The 24,251-nt window shown below is 45.9% G+C and overlaps 1 protein-coding gene and 1 pseudogene across 2 annotated transcripts; both read left to right on the top strand.

The window, feature by feature from the left end:
• The first annotated feature begins 723 nt into the window (after positions 1–723).
• LOC308134648 (heparan-sulfate 6-O-sulfotransferase 2-like) lies at positions 724–5,993 on the top strand (annotated as a pseudogene). Its single transcript has 2 exons — positions 724–1,288; positions 5,348–5,993. The product of its transcript is annotated as a heparan-sulfate 6-O-sulfotransferase 2-like (transcript).
• Positions 5,994–17,957: 11,964 nt separating this feature from the next.
• On the top strand, positions 17,958–20,350 carry LOC308134647 (heparan-sulfate 6-O-sulfotransferase 2-like; the record flags this gene model as incomplete). The annotated part of the gene is made up of 2 exons (XM_080502420.1): positions 17,958–18,511; positions 19,702–20,350. 2 exons carry the CDS (start codon positions 17,958–17,960, stop codon positions 20,348–20,350), a joined length of 1,203 nt encoding a protein of 400 aa, XP_080358546.1.
• Between the last annotated feature and the right edge of the window lie 3,901 nt (positions 20,351–24,251).

The raw sequence follows: 24,251 nt of genomic DNA, 5'->3' as shown, positions 1-24,251 counted from the left end.
AAAGAGAGTCTGACGATGACGGCTCAGTTCATTGAGGTTATTTAAGCAAGTGCATATATATATATATATATATATATATATATATATATATATACCAAGATCTTGCCCTGGACAATTCAGGCTTGTGTCTCTCTGTTTGTCATGTGTGGGAGCGCTCTGGCTCCATATCTGAATAACTTCATATATATATATATATATATATATTAATGGGGATATAAGTGTAATTTATAATGTGTATAATGTGTATTTATAATATATTGTGTATACTTGCATAAATGAAATGTATTTTGTTTTTCACTTTATATATGAGGCTCAGTTCAGAGTCTGATGTCTTGCAGTCTTGCTACATCTTGAATTTTGATTTGTTAACAGTTAAAATAAGTGTTTACAGTAACTTCAGCCTAAAAGTCTCTTTCGGTTTATAAAATTGTCTGTCTTCGGAAGAAAAATTGATCTTGCTGATTTTATGCAATAGTGATGTGAGAAAAGCACCAAAGCGACTGAGAAAACCTGTAAACAAAAAAGAAGAAGAAAATATGTGGCAAAACTGGATCTATGGTCACAGGGAGGCTGTGCTCTGTGGTTATAAAATTCCTTGTGGTGGATTAATTGAGTGTTGTTACAAGCTGTGTGCACAGATGCAGTACATGTGTATCTACAGATAGATAGATAGATAGATAGATAGATAGATAGATAGATAGATAGATAGATAGATAGATGAAGATGGTTAGGAAATTTTGCAGAAGCAGTCACCACCGACTCCCGGTCGTCCTGCTCCTGCTGCTGCTCTTAGGCGTTGTTATGATTCAGTACGCGTGTCCGACCGACTCCAAGTGTCACGCGCGTCTCCAGGTGGGTTCGTGGTTTAACCTGGGCGGCTTCACGTCCGGTTCTGGAGGAGGCGAGGGCAGCGGCGGCTCTGCCAGAGACCCGTACGTCACAGAAGACGGCGCTCTGGCCCGCTTTGTCCCCCGTTACAACTTTTCCCAGGAAGACCTGAGTCGACTCGTCGATTTCAACATCAAGGGGAACGACGTGATAGTTTTCCTGCACATCCAGAAGACCGGAGGCTCCACGTTCGGTCGACACCTGGTGAGAAACATGGACCTGGAGAGACCCTGCGAGTGTCACAAGGGTCATAAAAGGTGTACCTGCTTCCGGCCAGGTAAAACTGAGACATGGCTGTTCTCTCGACTCTCCACCGGCTGGAGATGCGGACTTCATGCGGACTGGACGGAGCTGACCAGTCATACATGGACTCCCAAGAAGGCGCCAGTAACCGATCCAGGTATAGCCATCTCTTTAGACTGTTTATTATCGTTTTGGTGTTGTTGTTGTTGCATGAAATATGTTTGATACTCGGTGGATCGTCTACTCCAGTGTTTTTCAACCACTGTGCCGTGGCACACTGGTGTTCAGCGAGATATAGTCATGTGTGCCATGGGAAATTATCCAATTTCAAATTTTTTTCTAAAAGACATTTGCTCGAGTAATCATTTATAAATACTCTTCGCCAATAGATGGCAGCACAGTACTTTGAGACAAGACGCTAGGGTGTGCCGGTGAAATCGAAACTGAAAGACGTCAGTCTCGTTAATCACCACCACCTGCGGCTGCTACCATCTTGTATCAAAGTACTGTGTCAGTGACAGTGATGGAGACGTTTTTGAAAAGGGAGGATTCGAACTTCGAACGAGACATGTTGGTGTTTGTCTGTCTTCTATTCCTGCCAGGATACCAGCTCTGTGTTTATCTAAATAGGCCTAGGTTTCACACTGAGTGAGTAAAAATAAAAAAAAGAAATTGGGAAATACTTTTTTTCTGTATTTATTTGATTCCTGTTGATAAAACTTTGATGAGAATGACTTTATATTGTTAATATAGGCTACAGAGTTTAAAATGTTTACATTTTCGGGTGGTGGTGTGCCTTGAGATTTTTCCAAAGAAAAAAGTGTGCCTTGGCTCAAAAAAGGTTGAAAAACACTGGTCTACTCTACCTGTTATGTTTCTATCCTTGTATTTTGGACCAATATGGAGGTTTATTTTTGCAGAGATAAGTTTTGTTAAAAATAATCCACTGAAACAGTTATGTGTTAAATTTCACAGAATCTACTGTATATTTAACTTGTATGCGTCAATGTGATGAAACGGAACCTTTTGTTGGAAGTTTTATTACTAAAAAAAATGGTGGCAATGAAGTGCAAACCAAATCATTACACTACAAATTGAAGAAAGAAAAACAACAGGTCAACAAAATATAAAACACAACCATATTAACAAGCGGAAGCGGGAGGTACCAGTGGGCAGGGTTAATGCGGTTTGGGTTTTGAAAGTTACTCTACTTACCTGTCACGTGGTTTTTGTTTGGCGATGAGGAAAGAGCGTCATGTGATGTCACACTTGAACATAAACAAATGCCACACTGCCGACAGAGTCTTAAGTTTAAGTTGCTACTCTGAGCAGAACCAGGCAAGTTTCAGCGTAAACAAACAAGTAGACAAAAGCTCAATTACAGCAATACTTTCAATACGAAAGCACAGCCCGGAAGAAGAGGGAGCTATTTTTTAAATAGTTAATTTCCTGTTCTATATTTCATGTTTCACAGTCCATCCTATGCTCATGTGGAATAATAATTTTGGTGATACAGTATACAACACCAGAGTCGTCGAGGCCCCTGCCGTCGACTGCCACCCAATCCACACTGCACCCGACCCCTACGGCAGCCTCTGTGGGTGGTGGGTCCACAGGAGGATGAGGAAGAGGGGCCCGCGTCGTCCCTTCGGGCTGAGCCCGGCCGAGTCCCGCGGGCAAGAACGCGGCCACCAGGCGCTCGCGTGCGAGCCTCCACCCCGGGCCTGGCTCCAGGGTGTGGCCCCGGCTGCGCCAAACCGGGCGACGTCACCTTGCTCCTCTTGCGTGTGTCCATGGGGGTTTTGTGAACTGCTTTTAGTCTGACCCGTCGCCTCGGACCTGTTTGCCTTGGGAGACCCTACTGGGGGGGCAAGCCCCCCGACAACATAGCTCCGAGGGTCATTCGGGTGCTCAAACTCCCCCACCACGATAAGGTTGCAGTTCAAGGGGGAGTAGGAGCAGGGGTCTGGTTCGCATTGCCGGCAGTAAGTCGGACCTGTTCCCTGTGCACGTTGGCCTCCGGCAGGGGTGTCCTTTGTCACCGGTTCTGTTCATCATATATATGGACAGAATTTCTAGGCACAGCCGGGGGCCGGAGGGGGTCCGGCTTGGGGACCACAGAATCTCATCTCTGCTATTTGCGGATGATGTGGTTCTGTTGGCCCCATCAAGCCTGGATCTCCAGCGTGCACTGACACGGTTCGCAGCCGAGTGTGAAGCAGCTGGGATGAGGATCAGCACCTCTAAATCCGAGGCCATGGTTCTCGACCGGAAAAAGGTGGCTTGCCCCCTCCAGGTCGGTGGAGTGCCCTTGTCCCAAGTGGAGGAGTTTAAGTATCTTGGGGTCTTGTTCACGAGTGGGGGAAAGATGGAGCGTGAGATCGACAGGCGGATCGGTGCAGCGTCTGCAGTTATGCGGACGTTGTATCGGTCCGTCGTGGTGAAGAAGGAGCTGAGCCAAAAAGCGAAGCTCTCGATTTACCGGTCGATCTTCGTTCCTACCCTCACCTATGGTCATGAACTATGGGTCATGGCCGAAAGAACGAGATCCCGGATACAAGCGGCTGAAATGAGCTTCCTCCGTAGGGTGGCTGGGCGTACCCTTAGAGATAGGGTGAGGAGCTCAGTCACCAGGGAGGAGCTCGGAGTAGAGCCGCTGCTCCTCCACATCGAGAGGAGCCAGCTGAGGTGGCTCGGGCATCTATTTCGGATGCCCCCCGGACGCCTCCCGAGGGAGGTGTTTCGGGCATGTCCCTCCGGTAGGAGGCCTCGGGGCAGACCCAGGACACGCTGGAGGGACTATGTCTCTCGGCTGGCCTGGGAACGCCTTGGGGTGCCACCGGAGGAGCTGGAGGAAGTGTCTGGGGCGAGGGAAGTCTGGGCAACTCTGCTCAGACTGCTGCCTCCGTGACCCGGCCCCGGATAAAGCGGTAGCCAATGGATGGATGGATGGATGGAGTATACAACACTCGAAACTTGTGAAATTATAGCTATTTCTTGGCTTGAGCTGACATCTCGGCGCCTCGTTAGTCTTTTATTGTGGGAATAGCAGCAGGTTTCAAGATGAGCTTCTGAGTAAGTCCAGTTGCAAAGTACCCGTAGTTCTGGAAGCAGTCTTTGGTGAAGTGTCGCTCGCAAACCAACAGATTCTTTGAGGAAAAGAAAAAAAAGTCCAGCCACATTTGCAGCTGTGCTTCTTCTTTCGACAAGCCAAATAGTGTGGACACATACTTGCACCCGAAAACACATTTTCTCCAAGTGGACATGATGGCGAAAACAGTTATCGACAGCAACAAAAACAGCAACGTTCAATGTGAAGCGAGCATAGACTGAGATAGCGCGCAGAGAAGAGGCTGCGTGCGCTCCTCGGCACATTCGTGGGCGTGTCTTGTTTTGGTTTCTCCTCATGTCAATCTTCCTGGAGGCGGGGCTTCTCCAGCTCTGTGCCGCATCAGCACGGTGGTGCCCCTTCATCAAATTGAATCAACGCCTTTTGTCCCCCACCAGTTAGAACAGAGAAAGATCGCTGTGAACTTAAGCTTGAGGGAATCAATGAAAAAAACATTTTGGGGATGTATATGAACCCCAAATAGCACTTTTATGATGTTTAAAGCACAGAAAAGTCGATTTAGTATAATATGAGACCTTTAAGTGCCCAAACAGCAAAAAAAAAAAAAAAAAACTAGCCAGAGTTTTCAAGACCCAGCAAATGAATCTCAACAAACACGTCAGTAAATAATGGCAATAATATTCAATTTTAACAACAAAAAACTGTTGTACTATATACTACTACTATATGTATAAAACACATGAGTGACCTGAAAGTTCTGTAATTTAAGTATTGATTTATTTTTTTGTTCAGATTGAAACCTTTTAACTATCTTGACATTATGTTTCATGCACACACGTTGGTATTTAACAAAAAGGTTATTGACTTCAACTTTAGATAGGCGTCACACATGCAACTGCCCAGTTTTGGCTCTCAGGATGACTGAGACAGTATCACCTCGTATGTATCACCTGAGTTAAGATATTCTTGGCCACGTTTGGGTCACCGCCGGTAACGTTCATGTTTGGAAAACCGAGCGATGAGCCGTCGTCCAATCAAAGATGTCTCATGTTGCAGACTGGTAACTTCTGCTCCCGATAGTTAATGTTGTGTTTTGGAAATTGTTGCTGTAAAACCCAATGACTCTTGTTTTCCCCGTCTCCATAGGAACTATTTTTACATCACCATTTTAAGGGATCCAGTTTTACGCTACTTAAGCGAGTGGAAACACGTGCAGCGTGGCGCTACCTGGAGCGGCTCGCTACACATGTGCGATGGACGCTCGCCGACACTGTTGGAATTGCCGAGCTGTTATTCCGGCGACGACTGGTCAGGCTGCTCCTTGAAGGAGTTCATGGACTGCCCGTACAACTTGGCAAACAACCGGCAGACTCGCATGCTGGCTGACCTCAGCCTGGTGGGATGCTACGTCTCCACCATGAGCGAGGAGGACCGCTGGGCCGTCATCCTGGAGAGCGCGAAGCGCAACCTGAGGAGCATGGCCTTCTTTGGACTGATGGAGTACCAGCGCCAGACCCAGTACCTGTTTGAGCGAACCTTCAACCTGGAGTTCATCGACCCTTTCACGCAGCAGAAAGGCACCCAAGCCTCCAGCGTCGACGTGCCTCTTGACATACAACACAAAATACGCCAACTGAACCGGTACGATATGGAGTTCTACGAGTACGCCCGCGACCTTTTCCTGCAGCGCTACCAGGTGGCGAGGCAGCTGAAGCACAGGCAGCCCAGAGAGCGGCGGCCACAGGAGAGGAGAGGACTCCGTGGTAAACTGGCCAAGGGGCAGGGACGGTAGCAGAACAGTGCCACGTGTCGCCGTCAGCTGCTCTGCTGCATCTCATGACACTCTGGAATCCAACCTGACAGACTGGTCTCTGAGTGAGAAAAGCACGGTGCAGTGGGAGTGACATGCATGGAGATTGGGGCGTCTTCATGCAAAGTGTGCAAATGTCGGCTCATTCTGCTATCTTAAATCCAAATTGTATTTGAATATGCCTTTCACTTTTTCTTTTTTTTTTCAATTGATTGTGTTTCATCAAAACAACTGACATTCATAATGGGTGCGTTTTCCTACCTGAAGTCCTTCTCCTCTGCAGTGATGTCACTGCCCCTCAGCACTACTCTTCTACACTCTAACCACATTTGAACACTTGTGATGTCGTCTGGAACAAACGTGGTCTTGGGTTTTTCTGGCTCTCAAAGGAACAAGATAATAAGTTTTGTATCAAACAACCCTGCCATTTGGGATATGCATTAACAATATGCTATTGAATTGATACCAGTTAGTCATGATGCAGAATAGCTGGTTATTTATAACCTCTAGTTATATCTAGGTAATGTGAGCAATAACAGAAGCCTGTAGGGCAGGAGCACTCAGTAGTAAACATTTTCAAGTTGTAAAGGATGGGAAAACCGATGTTTCTCTCAGTTTTACACTATGCAACATGTTCATAGAGAATCCTCTTGGTATTTATATTGTCCAGTGTTTTTTCAAGTTTTATTACCAAAAATAAAAATGGTGGCTATGAAGTGCAAACCAAATCACGACACTACAAATTGAAGAAAAAAAAACAACAACATGACAACAAAATTAAAAACACAACCATATTAACTAGTGGAAGCGGAAGATAGCATTAGTTACTCTAATTACCTGTCACGTGGTTTTTGTTTGCCGATGAGGAAAGAGCGTCATATGACGTCACACTTGAACGTAAACAAACGCCACACTGCGGGCAGAGTCTTAAGTTTAAGTTGCTACTCTGAGAACAATCAGGCAAGTTTGAGCGTAAACAAACAAGTAGACAAAGGCTCAATTACATCAATACTTTCAATATGAAAGCACAGCCCGGAAGAAGAGGGAGCAGTTCAGACTTCAGAGCCATGAGCCCGCCATGGAGAGGGCGTGGACCGCACAGTGAGCCAGCAGCAGCCGCCGGTCCAGCTCCATGACACACGTGAACCGTGAGAGTCCCACAACCGAGCAGAAGAAGGAGAACTCCTCAACACATCCCCGTGGGTTTCCCCCGAACAACGCCCCCGGTGCGCGAGCAGGGACGGTCTGCAGGATGGTCGGTCACTCTCACGAGCAGCACGTAGGACGAGGAGGAGGGGGAGGAGTCAGTCCGTCCGCACTGAGCGCTCCTCTCTCTGCTGCCACCTGCTGGTTGCTTCTTCTTCTTTCTTTTTTTTTTCTTCTTCTTCTTTTTTCATTCATTGGCAGGTTACAAACAACTTTCAGGTGCGTACCGCCACCTACTGCACACGAGTGTGTAGCGTCACATACTCACCTTTACATTCCGCCTATTAAATGTGTCTCTCTCAGAAAGTTGAACAACGCCTTCCTGACGTTGCATACTTTTTCTTTTCCCCCTTCTGTTCCAGTAATGCCATCTAGGCTCCAGTGCTATTGTGTTGCTCTCACTTCCCCTTCCAGCTTCGTTCTTTCTGTTGCATGTTTGACACCGTGTATAACAACAATATAAAGTCATTCTCATCAAAGATCTATCAACAGGAATCAAATAAATACAGAAAAAAAGTATTTCCCAAGTTCTTTTTTTAATTTTTACTCACTCAGTGTGAAACCTAGGCCTATTTAGATAAACGCAGAGCTGATATCCTGGCAGGAATAGAAGACAGACAAACACCAATATGTCTAGTTCGAAGTTCGAATCCTCCCTTTTCAAAAACGTCTCCATCACTGTCACTGACACAGTACTTTGATACAAGATGGTAGCAGCCGCAGGTGGTGGTGATTAACGAGACTGACGTCTTTCAGTTTTGATTTCACCGGCACACCCTAACGCCTTGTCTCAAAGTACTGTGCTGCCATCTATTGGCGAAGAGTATTTATACATGATCACTCTGCAACACACTGCTCCCACAGCCGACAACGGCTGTGAGAGCAAATGTTTTTTAGAAAAAAATGTGAAATTGGATAATTTCCCACGTGTTACCTTTCTGGCTTCCCGCTCCGAACCGTAGTTGGGAGCGCGCCAATATTCCTCGGCTCGTAGTGGTAACCTTCGTCCAGTGGTCCGGGTCAACAAGCTGAAGAACCAGTCAGCGAGGCGGCGACTCAATAGACGAACTCAGCTTTTATTCCCGTCTCAACACGGTATAATACTATAATATTAACTAACAAGTATTGACTTTCTCTCTCCCGGCACAACCACGCTGCTCTCTGTTTACCTCCTGCAGACCACCCACAATACACCGCACTCACACGTCACATCACAATAGGCTCTTCCCACCTTGACCACCAGGGGGGAATTGCAACACTACCCCCACTCTGGAGGATGATTAAAACATTAACATTCCTCCAGCATCATGGTACAGTACACAAGAAGGATATGCACATCACCCACAGTTTCCAAAGTCTTTGACGTCCTTTAGCAAAAAGTGAAAATAAGGGGGCAGCAACCATAAAACATCAATTTAGGCATATTGCACATTCCCCCCCCCACCAGTACAAATAAACACACATCCCAACACAACACTTACACCATCAAACTATGCAGTCCCGAACAGGTCCATTCTGTGATCACACAAATAAATTCTTTCACCCCCTGCTCTCTAGCATAGTTAGCAGTAACATGTCCGGATGCTATAACAAAACTACAAGGCCATTATCATGAAACTACGCATTCAACCATACAATGCCAAGATACATTAGTAATAATACAACTCTGGAACTCTTCTGTTTACAAAAGGCAGGAACTTTTTTTTTTTTTTTTTTTACAATGCTGGAACTCTTTTGGGTTTTACAATGCAGGAACTCTTTTGGTTTTCACAATGCAGGAACTCTTTTTTTTTTTTCTCTCTGAGGAGGGCAGCGATCCGCCTACACCCAACCTCAGGCACGTGTACTCAGTGATCAATCCAGTCACCAAACCTGACAGGGGCTCTGCGGACCCTCCGGGGTCGACGCAAAGGAGTGGAGTTCAAAACTGGATGAGCAGCTTGGATTCCTATCTGGTCCAGTGAAAACTCAGCAGGCTGGCCAGAAACCGGCCCACTACTTGGTGAAGTTGTCGACGATGGTGATGAGGAAAAGAGACCTTGGATGGCTTCCACTGTGGGGTCCTCCGTCTCTGGGGCTGTGTCCCAAATGTCGAGGGAACTGATGTCCATGTTTGAAGAGCCGAGGCCTGGCACCGAGGTTGGGGCCTCTACGGGTACCTGCATTTCAACCTCCTTAAAGACCCAGCCATTGTCCAACGCTGTCCTGGAGTCATAAGCTTTAAGCTTATCATGATGAACGACTTTCATCTTTGTTCTCGGACCTCGTTTAATCCGGTAAACCAAATCGTCCAGTACACCCACGACGAAGTACGGACCCTCATAGGAAGGCAGGAACTTGCGCACTTTATTTTTCACTCTTTTTGTGCCCTTGACCAGGAACCACACGGCATCCCCAACCTGGTACTGGGCTCTGCAAACATTTTTGTCATACTGGCGTTTAGCGCGTTCAATAGATTTCCCAAGCGCCATACGCGCCAACTGATGAGATACGGCCAGCCGTTCCCTAAGCAGCACAACATAAGATGGAGGAGTAGGAGCATTGTCTCCGCCAGGCGGCAACCCGGTAACCAGATCCACCGGCTCTGTGACTTCCCGTCCGAACAGCATCATATTAGGCGTCAGTCCCGTGGAGCTGTGTTTGGTGGCACGGTAAGCCATGAGCGCATATGGAGTCATAATGTCCCAGTCCCAGTGACATCGTTCTGCAGTGGTGGCTATGATTTTCTGTAAGGTGGCGTTGAAACGTTCCACTTGGCCGTCTGACTGTGGACGAAATGGCGTGGTACGTGTCTTATCGATTCCCAGCAGCTCACACATTCCTTGGAACACAGCTGACTCGAAGTTAGTTCCCTGGTCGCTGTGAAGGCACCGTGGCGCCCCGTAACGACACACCCACTCGGCAACAATCTTTTCAGCTACTGTTATTGCTTTTTCATCGGGGACAGGGTAAGCCTCCACCCATTTGCTAAAGTAGTCCTGTACCACTATAATATAGCGGTTGCGACGTTCGGTTTCGTTGAACGGTCCCATTAAATCGACTGCAATCCGTTCAAAGGGGGCACCAACTCGCACGGTGCCCATGGCAGCTTGAGGTGTTTTCTTCGGGCGGGCTTTTTCGGCACAGCTGGTGCAAGTACGGCACCACAGCGTTACATCGTCCCTCATGTTGTACCAGTAGTACCTCGCTTTCAGACGTGCAAGGGTTCTTTCTCCTCCAAAGTGGCCACCGACTGGACCATCATGCAGTTGCTCCGTAACTGAAGCACGATACATTTGAGGCAGCAGGATCTGGGGATAGAACACCTTCCCATCTGTGCAATAAAACTTCCTGAGCAAAACTCCATCTCTCAGGTACAACCTCTTCCACTGTGACCAATAGGCTTTTGTGGCAGGGCTGTACGGTGCTACATCAGCCCAGGGTGGCCTGCAACCGCCCTCATCCATCCACTTCTTCACTGGTGCTATATCCTGATCCGCTTCTTGGGCACTGATTAATTGCTCCTGGGTCCAGCCGCCAAACAAGTTAGTTTGGGCCGGCTCACTCACCCTGTAGATACTTGGACAAGACAGATAATCAGCTTTGTCATTACTACATGTGTCCACTACCCCCACTGGAGAAAACTTAGGCTCGACAACGCTTTCATCGGGCACTACTACCCCCACTAGAGGTTGCCCTACAGGACCTTTTCCCACATCCTCTCCAACCTGATTTCCAGCCATGTTACACTGGATCCCTTTATCCTGAAACTGGTTACTGAGGTTAGGCTCTGGCATTTTGCAGGGGCAGAGCGTTGGACAGGGCCTCCTGGAAAGTGCGTCGGCGTTCTGATGGTGTCCCCCTGGACGATGAATCACTTGAAAATCGTACTCTGCCAGTTTCTCGAGCCAACGAGCGAGCTGGCCCTGGGGCTCCCGCAACCGAGTCAACCAGCGCAGGCTGCTATGGTCAGTCCTTATGACAAATGATCTCCCTAGCAGATACTGTCGGAAGTGAGAAGTGAACTCAACGGCTGCCAGCAATTCTCGTCGGGTGGTGCAGTAGTTTTGCTCCGTGGTTGACATCCTTCTGCTCCCATAAGCCAACACCCTCTCCTCACCTTCCTGTACTTGGGAGAGGACTGCTCCGATACCATAATCACTGGCATCCGTGTCAAGAAGCAACTCACCACTGTCGAGCGGATAACCCAGCACGGGAGCTGACGTCAGCCGATCTTTCAGTTGTTCGAACGCCCGCTGGCATTCATTTGTCCAGTTAAAACGTGCGTACTTCTTGGTGAGTTTGTGCAGTGGCTTAGCAACTGCGGCGAAATCTCGAACAAAACGTCGATAGTACGAAGCCAGGCCGACGAATTGACGTACTTCAGAGACGTTCCGCGGTGTGGGCCACTCTGTCACTTGTTGGATCTTCTGGGGGTCAGTGGCGACACCTTCGGCGGACACGACATGCCCCAGGTAGGAAACTCGCTCTCGGAACAGGCAACATTTGGAAGGTTTAAGTTTCAAATTGGCCGAGCGTAGCCTATTAAATACCTGACTGAGCCGCTCCACCATTTCAGTGCCATCTCGCCCCAGGACAATGATGTCATCAAGGTACACCAGACAGGTTTCCCACTGTAGCCCAGCCAGGACGCGGTCCATGAGCCTCTGGAATGTGGCTGGCGCATTACACAGTCCAAAAGGCATCACATTCCATTCGAACAGGCCCTTGCGGGTACAAAAAGCAGCTGCTTTTCGGGCTCTCGGCGTCATCTCCACCTGCCAGTACCCGGATGTTAAATCCAGCGTGCTGAAATACCTGGCAGCAGACAGTGTATCCAAGGTGTCCTGGATGCGGGGCAGCGGATAAGCATCCTTTATTGTTCTTTCATTTAAGGGCCTGTAGTCGACACATAGCCGTGATGTCTGGTCTTTCTTCCTCACCATAACGATTGGTGCAGCCCAGCTGCTGTTACTGGGTTGGGCCACACCAGCGTCCAGGCTCTGCTGCAGCTGTTGGTCTGCTGCAGCCTGCTTGTCTCTAGCCATCCTGCGTGGTTGTTGTTTCACAGGCGGACCAGGGGTTGTGAGGATGTCGTGCTGCACGAGGCCAGTCCAGCCCAGGTCCGTAGGCCCAGTGGAGAAGACGTCACCGTATGTACGTAGCAGGCGGGCCAACATTTCGTGGTCATCCTGGTGCAGATTAGCACAGCTCTCGTTATACAGCACCTGCAGATGGTTGGGTACAGAAACAGAAACAGAGTCAATAGGTTCGGGGCCCAATTGGGCCATTGGTGGTTGGGACTCCACTTTTTCCAATACCGTAGCTGGCTGCAGGATCCCTGCGACGGCGCCCCTCTTCAAAGTAACAGGTAAAGTACCAGGGTTGAAGACTCTGATGGGGATGTTTGTGGACCGCTGCGCCTGTACGATGATGTGAGCCACAAGGACATGGTGCCTTTCGATGAAACCTCTGGTCGGTGTCAGCATGAGGTCTCCGTCAGCAGCACGGCGAAGGCGGGCGGTGCCTGGAACTACATATTCACATCCCGACTCCAACACAGTAGTGCGGGCCACCCTAACGATGTGCACCTGAGGCTGACCACTTGGGTTAAACCGAGGTATCTTTTCTCCGAGGAGTGTGATTTCATGCTGACCATAGTCCAGATGGGCATTTGTCTGCCGTAAGAAAGGATGCCCCAGGATAACCTCTGTGCTTGCTGCTATGTCTGCCATGATGAAATTCACAGTTGGAGTTCGGCTCCCTACTTGGACTGGTAGATGAACTTCCCCCAGTACCGCCAAACCACCAGGCCCAAGGCCCTGCAGGACCTGTGCAACAGATGGTTCCACCGGGGGTCTGAACTCTGTGGGAATGGCGTTAAAAAGATGGAGGGGTAATACATTCCTTCGAGCACCGGAGTCAAGCAGGGCACACATTTCCTGTCCAAATACTGATATTTTAACATTCATATCATCCTCTTGGTTCACCGTACAGGTGACTACAGTACCCGCATCGGTGGCCGGATGTTTATTTACGGTCCGAGCTTGCTGCCTGGGATGGCGGGGAAAAGGGCAGTTTCTCTGCATATGCCCTAGACCTGAACAGTTGTGGCATTGGATATCTTCCATACGCATTTTTACATTGCCATCTTTCTTCTGGCGCCACGGCTGGTTATATCTTGGCGTCCTCTCTGGCGAGTCGATGGCCCAAACAGCTACCTCCACCGGCTCTCCACAAGATGGTATGCTGCTGTTCTCACGTACTGTGGCAGCCCTAGCCCTCTGATGGGTAAAACCCTGTTGGCGAGGCTGCATAAAATGTGTAACCATCCTAGCGGCCCTCCTGGTGGCCTCATAGCTGTGCGCGATGTCATATGCTTTCGCCAGGGTACGTGGCTGTTGCTCCAGTAGTTTTTGCACCACCTCCGCATCAGCGAGGGCATTTGTGAAGATTTCAACACTGATGGCATCCTGCTCCAGCTCTGTACGATCTGCGTAAACAATGGAAACCTTCTCGTAGATATCATCCCTTAAAAGGTGCAAGGCCTCATTCTGCCCCCTTACCCTCTGTCTCAGTTCAAGGCTGATGGCAGCCGCATGCTCAGAGCGCGGCCCATAGGCACTCCCTATTTCAGCCACAATCCTTTGGTAACTCCAACGGTCAGATCTTGGGTTTTTATGGATGATAGCTCCAGCTGCACCAGTCAGGCTGAACCTTAACTGCACCGCCATTGTTGCCTCTGACCAATAATTTGCTTTTGCACAGCTTTCAAACCGATGAATAAAGTCCCTCCAGGAGCCAGTCCCATCAAAATGACCGGGCTTTAAAATTGGGATTCTCTCTCTGGAGTCATAATATTCGTCATCACTAGCATCGATTAATTCAACACGTGGAGTTGAGAGGGACGACCGGACATGTGGTGCCGACTTGGGCCTCCTCGCTGCCGACTGGCTGCATTGAGAAGGGTCACAACGTGGTGCATAATCATTATCATTATAATTTATATCTCCACAACATTCCACGGTTGGGGGCATGCGGGGTGTAAACGGTGAGGCCATGAACGAGGGATGTAATGATTGGGACGGGGCAAAAGGGTTCTGGGCTGAACAGCGTGCAGGGGTAGACGTATTAGCAAGCTGGTTAGCGGCATGCAGGGCAAACGGTTGACCATGGCAATTTGGTAGCCCATAAAGTGAAGCTGCGTCTGGACGAGCTGCTGCACTGTTTAAACAGTCAGATTTGCCGAGGGGAATGCAGCTGCTCACCCTCAGCATTACATCGTGGTTCCACGGGCGTTAGGAATGGGTTAGTAAGCCCTGATGGCGGTGGCGTGGGGGGAAAAACTGGGTCAAACTCCGGCATCCGGCCATGCATTACCGCTACGTCTCCGCCCAGCGTTAGCTCCATGCTAGTGGTGAAAGGGTTAGTGCCGCGGCTATAACGGCCACTCATGCAGTTAACTGAGTCCATATTAGTGTCTCTTGCTTCCATCAGGAATGGGTTCTTACTCACGTTTGGGGTTTCCATCACAACAGTCTTCTTCATCCGAGTGCTAGCAATAGCGATAGCTCAAACTCTGGCTCCAAGCACCGGCCGCCTGCTAATGGCCGTCTGAAGTAACTCTTCCCCGCTTTTATTCTTGCTTCAGTCTTTGTTTAGATCCCGACGAGCCCCCAGTGTTACCTTTCTGGCTTCCCGCTCCGAACCGTAGTTGGGAGCGCGCCAATATTCCTCGGCTCGTAGTGGTAACCTTCGTCCAGTGGTCCGGGTCAACACGCTGAAGAACCAGTCAGCGAGGCGGCGACTCAATAGACGAACTCAGCTTTTATTCCCGTCTCAACACGGTATAATACTATAATATTAACTAACAAGTATTGACTTTCTCTCTCCCGGCACAACCACGCTGCTCTCTGTTTACCTCCTGCAGACCACCCACAATACACCGCACTCACACGTCACATCACACTAGGCTCTTCCCACCTTGACCACCAGGGGGGGATTGCAACACACGGCACACCTGACTATATCTCGCGGAACACCAGTGTGCCGCGGCACAGTGGTATAAAAACACTGTTGTGACTGATATATTCTCATCCAGAGCCTTTTCTGCTTGGTTGTCTGCCACCTCATTGCCCTCCACCCCTGTGAGACCCGGCACCCAGCAGAACTGTACTGTACCTCGATGCCACTCCTGTGAAGTCTGTACAGATTGTGCTGCATCTCAATGAGCAAGTCTTCCCTAAGGCTGCGTGTCGCTGACTGTAGGCTTTCTAACATAGCAAGTGAGTGTGTGCATACCACAGTGTACGTTTGTCACGAGAACAGTTTGTCAAAAATAAACGGAAGCCACAAGCTGTGGCTTAAATATAAAAATATAGCAAATTCAGCTGAAAAGATCAAATGTCCACAATGTTGTTTTTTTTTTCCTTCATGTCTGCAAAAGTAACACGGAGCAAAGAGAGAGCGCTGTATTTTCTGTGTCGCACACTGGTGTTACCATATTTAAATTACTGTGTGGAGGTATGGGGCAATACCTATAAGACCACTTTACATTCACTAAGCACAATACAAAAAAGAGCCATTTGTATAGTAAATAATGTAGGATATCATCAACACAATCTACTGCTTTTAAAATTATAACACCTTAACATGTGGGGATCTGGTTGAATTTAAGACGGCACAAATAATGTATAAAGTAATAAATAAACTGCTACCTGTAAACATACAAAAACAGTTGAAAGACAGAGTGGGGGAGGGGATTATAACTTTAGAGGGAAACTAAATGTGAAACAGAATTATGCTTGGACCAATTAAAAAAAAAGTCAGTATATTTCCATTTGTGAGTTGGTTTTGTGGAATGGTCTTGATAAAGATTAAGAAAAGTATGAATAGAACGCAATTGTAAATTATTTTTTACAAAAGATATATCTTTGATAAATATAAAAATGAAGGAGACTGTAAATCTCACTGATGTTAATGGCGCTTGTCATTTTGTTCTTTTATTGTGTTTTTGATATATTCTGTTTTCACAAATAGCTCGATTCGAGTATTTTTTTGTGGGGGGGGGGGGTTGTTTTATTTTAAAATATTTCTATTGACTGTTTAGTTATTTTATTGGATTTTTCATTTGTCATTGGTGAAGAATAGGGGTAGGACTTGACAAGACCAGGTTTCTTCCTATCCCTTTTCAAACGAGTCCTATGTGAACTATATTGAAATTGGCTTTTTACATTTTTTTTAACTTTATTTTCCATTGTTTTATCCAATTCTAATCATTCCTTTCTTTGAAAATTATACACAATTTAATGACTCAATAAAAAAATGAACAACAAACATTTCAAAGCGCCCAGCAGAGACAGGTTTGTTTTAATGAGTAAAATTACAGGTTACAAACCTTGAATGTTATGCTGCTATGCTGGTTTCTCAATTACACTTTTGGCTTTCTGCTTCTCTCCACTGTCTATTCCTTCATTCCTTCAACCACTGTTACTGTCATTATTCCCTTAAGCAAAACAAAAAGGACAAAATGTTAAAAGAGAGTCTGACGATGACGGCTCAGTTCATTGAGGTTATTTAAGCAAGTGCATATATATAAATTCCTTTTATAGACTGGCCACATATCTCAATTTACACATCTGAAAGAAGATAGATTTATGAAAATTGTAAATTATTGAACATCAAAAGAAAAAGGAAGGGAAAAGAAAGCTGCGCTCTCTCTCTCTCTCTCTCTCTCTCTCTCTCTCTCTCTCCCTCTCTCCCTCTTATGAGTCTTGTCTGTCTGTCCCATCCTTATCTCTCCTCTATCCCTTCACCCCAACCGGAATAGCAGAAAGCCATCAGCTCCTGGTTCTGCAAAGGTCTCTTCACATAAAACCATGAGTTTGCATCTATAGATTTATTAATCATCATTTAATTCAAAGGGAGTGATTCTGTCCCTTACATTAGTTTAGCTTCAACGTAACAGGTGTAAAGCAGCCAGACCAGTTTATTTTATTTGTTGATTTATTTCCTGGTTGATGTATTGATCTGTTTTAAGTATATTATTTGGTTAACTGTTCCCACAGGAACAATATCATTCCCCGTAGAAAGTTAAGGTAAATCACTAAATTCGAAGTTGGAGAGTATTGTCCTGGTGGTGGTCTGGTTAAGTGTAATTGTCGGTGTTTCATAAACTGTATATATACTTGTAGAGCTATAATATGATATGTCTATAATGTGTATTTATAATACTTGCATAAATGAAATGTATTTTGTTTTTCACTTTATATATGAAGCTCAGTTCAGAGTCTGATGTCTTGCAGCCTTGCTACAGCTTGAATTTTGATTTGTTAATAGTTAAAATAAGTGTTTACAGTGACTTCAGCCTAAACTCTTTTGGTTTGTAAAGTTGTCAGTCACTCTTTAGAAGAAAAATTTATCTTGCTGATTTTATGCAATAGTGATGTGAGAAAACCTGTAAAAAAAAAAAAGAAAGAAGAGAATATGTGGCAAAACTGGATCCATGCTCACAGGGAGGCTGTGCTCGGGGACTATAGAATTCCTCTTGGTGGATTAACTGAGTGTTGTTACGAGCTGTGTGCATAGATGCACACATACATGTATAGATAGATAGATAGATAGATAGATAGATAGATAGATAGATAGATAGATAGATAGATAGATAGATAGATAGATAGATAGATAGATAGATAGATAGATAGATAGATAGATAGATAGATAGATAGATAGATAGATAGATAGATAGATAGATAGATGAAGATGGTTAGGAAATGCTGCAGAAGCAGTCACCACCGACTCCCGGTCGTCCTGCTCCTGCTGCTGCTCTTAGGCGTTGTTATGATTCAGTACGCGTGTCCGACCGACTCCAACTGTCACGCGCGTCTCCAGGTGGGTTCGTGGTTTAACCTGGGCGGCTTCAAATCCGGTTCTGGCTCTGCCAGAGATCCGTACGTCACAGAAGACGGCACTCTGGCCCGCTTTGTCCCCCGTTACAACTTTTCCCAGGAAGACCTGAGTCGACTCGTCGATTTCAACATCAAGGGGGACGACGTGATCGTTTTCCTGCACATCCAGAAGACCGGCGGCACCACGTTCGGTCGACACCTGGTGCGAAACATGGACCTGGAGAGACCCTGCGTGTGTCACAAGGGTCATAAAAGGTGTACCTGCTTCCGGCCAGGTAAAACTGAGATCTGGCTGTTCTCTCGACTCTCCACCGGCTGGAGATGCGGACTGCATGCGGACTGGACGGAGCTGACCAGCTGCGTCCCGTCATATATGGACTCCCAAGAAGGCACCAGTAACCTCCCCAGGTATAGCCATCTCTTTAGACTGTTTATTATCGTTTTGTTGTTGTTGTTGTTGTTTTTGCATGAAACACCTCTGACACTCAGTGGATTGTCTACTCTATCTGTTAAATTTCCCATCCTTGTATTTTGGACTAATATGGAGGTTTATTTATGCAAAGATCAGTTTTATGTGTGACGGTTCACTCTCAGAGACTCAGGTGCGGACAGAAACACAGCAATCAGGAGTACTCTCATCACACTTTATTAAGTAACGAGGCAAAGAACTCAAAACCAAAATACCAAGGAAAGCAAAACTCTAACGAGAAAGAACTAAAGACTACATAGGTACTGTACCCCAACCAAACTATAAGGACCCAGCGGGACACTGGCTGGAATAAAGCGGCAAATGCGGAATGGCGTGGCTGGCGCTGGAGGACATGGGAGGTGGCGTTGTGCTGAAGCCATTGGGAGTGGGCCAAGAACAGAGTCACAGGCTTGGTGCAGCAGGTTGGGTCTGGTATGTTGGTAGTTTTACGGTCCAACGGCGAGTCTTCATCTGATGCCCGCTTTATAGAGAGAGAGGTGCATTGTTGAGAGAAGCCACACCCTGAAAAAAAATGGTGGCAATGAAGTGTAAACCAAATCACTACACTACAAATTGAAAAACAAACCCAACAACAACATGATTGTTACATTGTTTGTTATGGAGATGAGGAAAGAGCGTCATATGACGTCACAATAATAATATTCAATTTGAACAACACAAAACTTGTTCTATATACTACTATTAAATGTATAAAACACATATGAGTGACCTGAAAGTTCTGTAATTTCAGGATTGATTTTTTTTTTTTTTTCAGATTGAAACCTTTTAACTATCTTGACATCATGTTTCATGCACACACGTTGATATTTAACAAAAAGGTTATTGACTTCAACTTTAGATAGGCGTCACACATGCAACTGCCCAGTTTTGGCTCTCAGGATGACTGAGACAGTGTCCCCTCGTATGTATCACCTGAGTTAAGATATTCTTGGCCACGTTTGGGTCACCGCCGGTAATGTTCATGTTTGAAAAACCGAGTGATGAGCCGTCGTCCAATCAAAGATGTCTCATGTTGCAGACTGGTAACTTCTGCTCCCGATAGTTAATGTTGTGTTTTTGAAATTGTTGCTGTAAAACCCAATGACTCTTGTTTTTCCCGTCTCCATAGGAACTATTTTTACATCACCATTTTAAGGGATCCAGTTTTACGCTACATAAGTGAGTGGAAACACGTGCAGCGTAGCGCTACCTGGAGCGGCTCGCTACACATGTGCAATGGACGCTCGCCGACACTGTTGGAATTGCCGAGCTGTTATTCCGGCGACGACTGGACAGGCTGCTCCTTGAAGGAGTTCATGGACTGCCCGTACAACTTGGCAAACAACCGGCAGACTCGCATGCTGGCTGACCTCAGCCTGGTGGGATGCTACAACGTCTCCACCATGAGCGAGGAGGACCGCTGGGCCGTCATCCTGGAGAGCGCAAAGCGCAACCTGAGGAGCATGGCCTTCTTTGGACTGACGGAGTATCAGCACCAGACCCAGTACCTGTTCGAGCGAACCTTCAACCTGGAGTTCATCGACCCTTTCACGCAGCTGAACGACACCAACGCCTCCAGCGTCGACGTGCCTCTTGACATACAACACAAAATACGCCAACTGAACCGGTATGACATGGAGTTCTACGAGTACGCCCGCAACCTTTTCCTGCAGCGCTACCAGGTGGCGAGGCAGCTGAAGCACAGGCAGCCCAGAGAGCGGCGGCAACAGGAGAGGAGGCAAGTCCGTGGTAAACTGGCCAAGGGGCAGGGACGGTAGCAGAACAGTGCCACGTGTCGCCGTCAGCTGCTCTGCTGCATCTCATGACACTCTGGAATCCAACCTGACAGACTGGTCTCTGAGTGAGAAAAGCACGGTACAGTGGGAGTGACATGCATGGAGATTGGGGCGTCTTCATGCAAAGTGTGCAAATGTCGGCTCATTCTGCTATCTTAAATCCAAATTGTATTTGAATATGCCTTTCACTTTTTTTTCTTCAACTGATTGTGTTTCGTCAAAACAACTGACATTAATAATGGGTGCGTTTTCCTACCTGAAGTCCTTCTCCTCTGCAGTGATGTCACTGCCCCTCAGCACTGCTCTTCTACACTCTAAACACATTTGAACACTTGTGATGTCGTCTGGAACAAACGTGGTCTTGGGTTTTTCTGGCTCTCAAAGGAACAAGATAATAAGTTTTGTATCAAACAACCCTGCCATTTGGGATATGCATTAACAATATGCTATTGAATTGATACCAGTTAGTCATGATGCAGAATAGCTGGTTATTTATAACCTCTAGTTATATCTAGGTAATGTGAGCAATAACAGAAGCCTGTAGGGCAGGAGCACTCAGTAGTAAACATTTTCAAGTTGTAAAGGATGGGAAAACCGATGTTCCTCTCAGTTTTACACTATGCAACATGTTCATAGAGAATCCTCTTGGTATTTATATTGTCCAGTGTTTTTTCAAGTTTTATTACCAAAAATAAAAATGGTGGCTATGAAGTGCAAACCAAATCACGACACTACAAATTGAAGAAAAAAAACAACAACATGACAACAAAATTAAAAACACAACCATATTAACTAGTGGAAGCGGAAGATAGCATTAGTTACTCTAATTACCTGTCACGTGGTTTTTGTTTGGCGATGAGGAAAGAGCGTCATATGACGTCACACTTGAACGTAAACAAACGCCACACTGCGGGCAGAGTCTTAAGTTTAAGTTGCTACTCTGAGAAGAATCAGACAAGTTTGAGCGTAAACAAACAAGTAGACAAAGGCTCAATTACATCAATACTTTCAATATGAAAGCACAGCCCGGAAGAAGAGGGAGCCGTTCAGACTTCAGAGCCATGAGCCCGCCATGGAGAGGGTGTGGACCGCACAGTGAGCCAGCAGCAGTCGCCGGTCCAGCTCCATGACGCACGTGAACCGTGAGAGTCCCACAACCGAGCAGAAGAAGGAGAACTCCTCAACACATCCCCGTGGGTTTCCCCCGAACAACGCCCCCGGTGCGCGAGCAGGGACGGTCTGCAGGATGGTCGGTCACTCTCACGAGCAGCACGTAGGACGAGGAGGAGGGGGAGGAGTCAGTCCGTCCGCACTGAGCGCGCCTCTCTCTGCTGCCACCTGCTGGTTGCTTCTTCTTCTTTCTTTCTTTTTTCTTCTTCTTCCTTTTTCATTCATTGACAGGTTACAAACAACTTTCAGGTGCGTACCGCCACCTACTGCACACGAGTGTGTAGCGTCACATACTCACCTTTACATTCCGCCTATTAAATGTGTCTCTCTCAGAAAGTTGAACAACGCCTTCCTGACGTTGCATACTTTTTCTTTTCCCCCTTCTGTTCCAGTAATGCCATCTAGGCTCCAGTGCTATTGTGTTGCTCTCACTTCCCCTTCCAGCTTCTTTCTTTCTGTTGCAAGTTTGACACCGTGTATAACAACAATATAAAGTCATTCTCATCAAAGATCTATCAACAGGAATCAAATAAATACAGAAAAAAAGTATTTCCCAAGTTCTTTTTTTAATTTTTACTCACTCAGTGTGAAACCTAGGCCTATTTAGATAAACACAGAGCTGATATCCTGGCAGGAATAGAAGACAGACAAACACCAATATGTCTAGTTCGAAGTTCGAATCCTCCCTTTTCAAAAACGTCTCCATCACTGTCACTGACACAGTACTTTGATACAAGATGGTAGCAGCCGCAGGTGGTGGTGATTAACGAGACTGACGTCTTTCAGTTTTGATTTCACCGGTACACCCTAACGCCTTGTCTCAAAGTACTGTGCTGCCATCTATTGGCGAAGAGTATTTATACATGATCACTCTGCAACACACTGCTCCCACAGCCGACAACGGCTGTGAGAGCAAATGTTTTTTAGAAAAAAATGTGAAATTGGATAATTTCCCACGGCACACCTGACTATATCTCGCGGAACACCAGTGTGCCGCGGCACAGTGGTATAAAAACACTGTTGTGACTGATATATTCTCATCCAGAGCCTTTTCTGCTTGGTTGTCTGCCACCTCATTGCCCTCCACCCCTGTGAGACCCGGCACCCAGCAGAACTGTACTGTACCTCGATGCCACTCCTGTGAAGTCTGTACAGATTGTGCTGCATCTCAATGAGCAAGTCTTCCCTAAGGCTGCGTGTCGCTGACTGTAGGCTTTCTAACATAGCAAGTGAGTGTGTGCATACCACAGTGTACGTTTGTCACGAGAACAGTTTGTCAAAAATAAACGGAAGCCACAAGCTGTGGCTTAAATATAAAAATATAGCAAATTCAGCTGAAAAGATCAAATGTCCACAATGTTGTTTTTTTTTCCCTTCATGTCTGCAAAAGTAACACGGAGCAAAGAGAGAGCGCTGTATTTTCTGTGTCGCACACTGGTGTTACCATATTTAAATTACTGTGTGGAGGTATGGGGCAATACCTATAAGACCACTTTACATTCACTAAGCACAATACAAAAAAGAGCCATTTGTATAGTAAATAATGTAGGATATCATCAACACAATCTACTGCTTTTAAAATTATAACACCTTAACATGTGGGGATCTGGTTGAATTTAAGACGGCACAAATAATGTATAAAGTAATAAATAAACTGCTACCTGTAAACATACAAAAACAGTTGAAAGACAGAGTGGGGGAGGGGATTATAACTTTAGAGGGAAACTAAATGTGAAACAGAATTATGCTTGGACCAATTAAAAAAAAGTCAGTATATTTCCATTTGTGAGTTGGTTTTGTGGAATGGTCTTGATAAAGATTAAGAAAAGTATGAATAGAACGCAATTTAAATTATTTTTTACAAAAGATATATCTTTGATAAATATAAAAAATGAAGGAGACTGTAAATCTCACTGATGTTAATGGCGCTTGTCATTTTGTTCTTTTATTGTGTTTTTGATATATTCTGTTTTCACAAATAGCTCGATTCGAGTATTTTTTTGTGGGGGGGGGGGGTTGTTTTATTTTAAAATATTTCTATTGACTGTTTAGTTATTTTATTGGATTTTTCATTTGTCATTGGTGAAGAATAGGGGTAGGACTTGACAAGACCAGGTTTCTTCCTATCCCTTTTCAAATGAGTCCTATGTGAACTATATTGAAATTGGCTTTTTACATTTTTTTTTACTTTATTTTCCATTGTTTTATCCAATTCTAATCATTCCTTTCTTTGAAAAGTATACACAATTTAATGACTCAATAAAAAAATGAACAACAAACATTTCAAAGCGCCCAGCAGAGACAGGTTTGTTTTAATGAGTAAAATTACAGGTTACAAACCTTGAATGTTATGCTGCTATGCTGGTTTCTCAATTACACTTTTGGCTTTCTGCTTCTCTCCACTGTCTATTCCTTCATTCCTTCAACCACTGTTACTGTCATTATTCCCTTAAGCAAAACAAAAAGGACAAAATGTTAAAAGAGAGTCTGACGATGACGGCTCAGTTCATTGAGGTTATTTAAGCAAGTGCATATATATATATATATATATATATATATATATATATATATATATAAATTCCTTTTATAGACTGGCCACATATCTCAATTTACACATCTGAAAGAAGATAGATTTATGAAAATCTATGTAAATTATTGAACATCAAAAGAAAAAGGAAGGGAAAAGAAAGCTGCGCTCTCTCTCTCTCTCTCT

This window comes from Blennius ocellaris (genome assembly GCF_963422515.1).
Source record: "Blennius ocellaris genome assembly, chromosome: 9".
In the NCBI taxonomy this organism is placed as follows: Eukaryota; Metazoa; Chordata; class Actinopteri; order Blenniiformes; family Blenniidae; genus Blennius; species Blennius ocellaris.
This window is presented reverse-complemented; position numbering and strand designations above follow the sequence as displayed.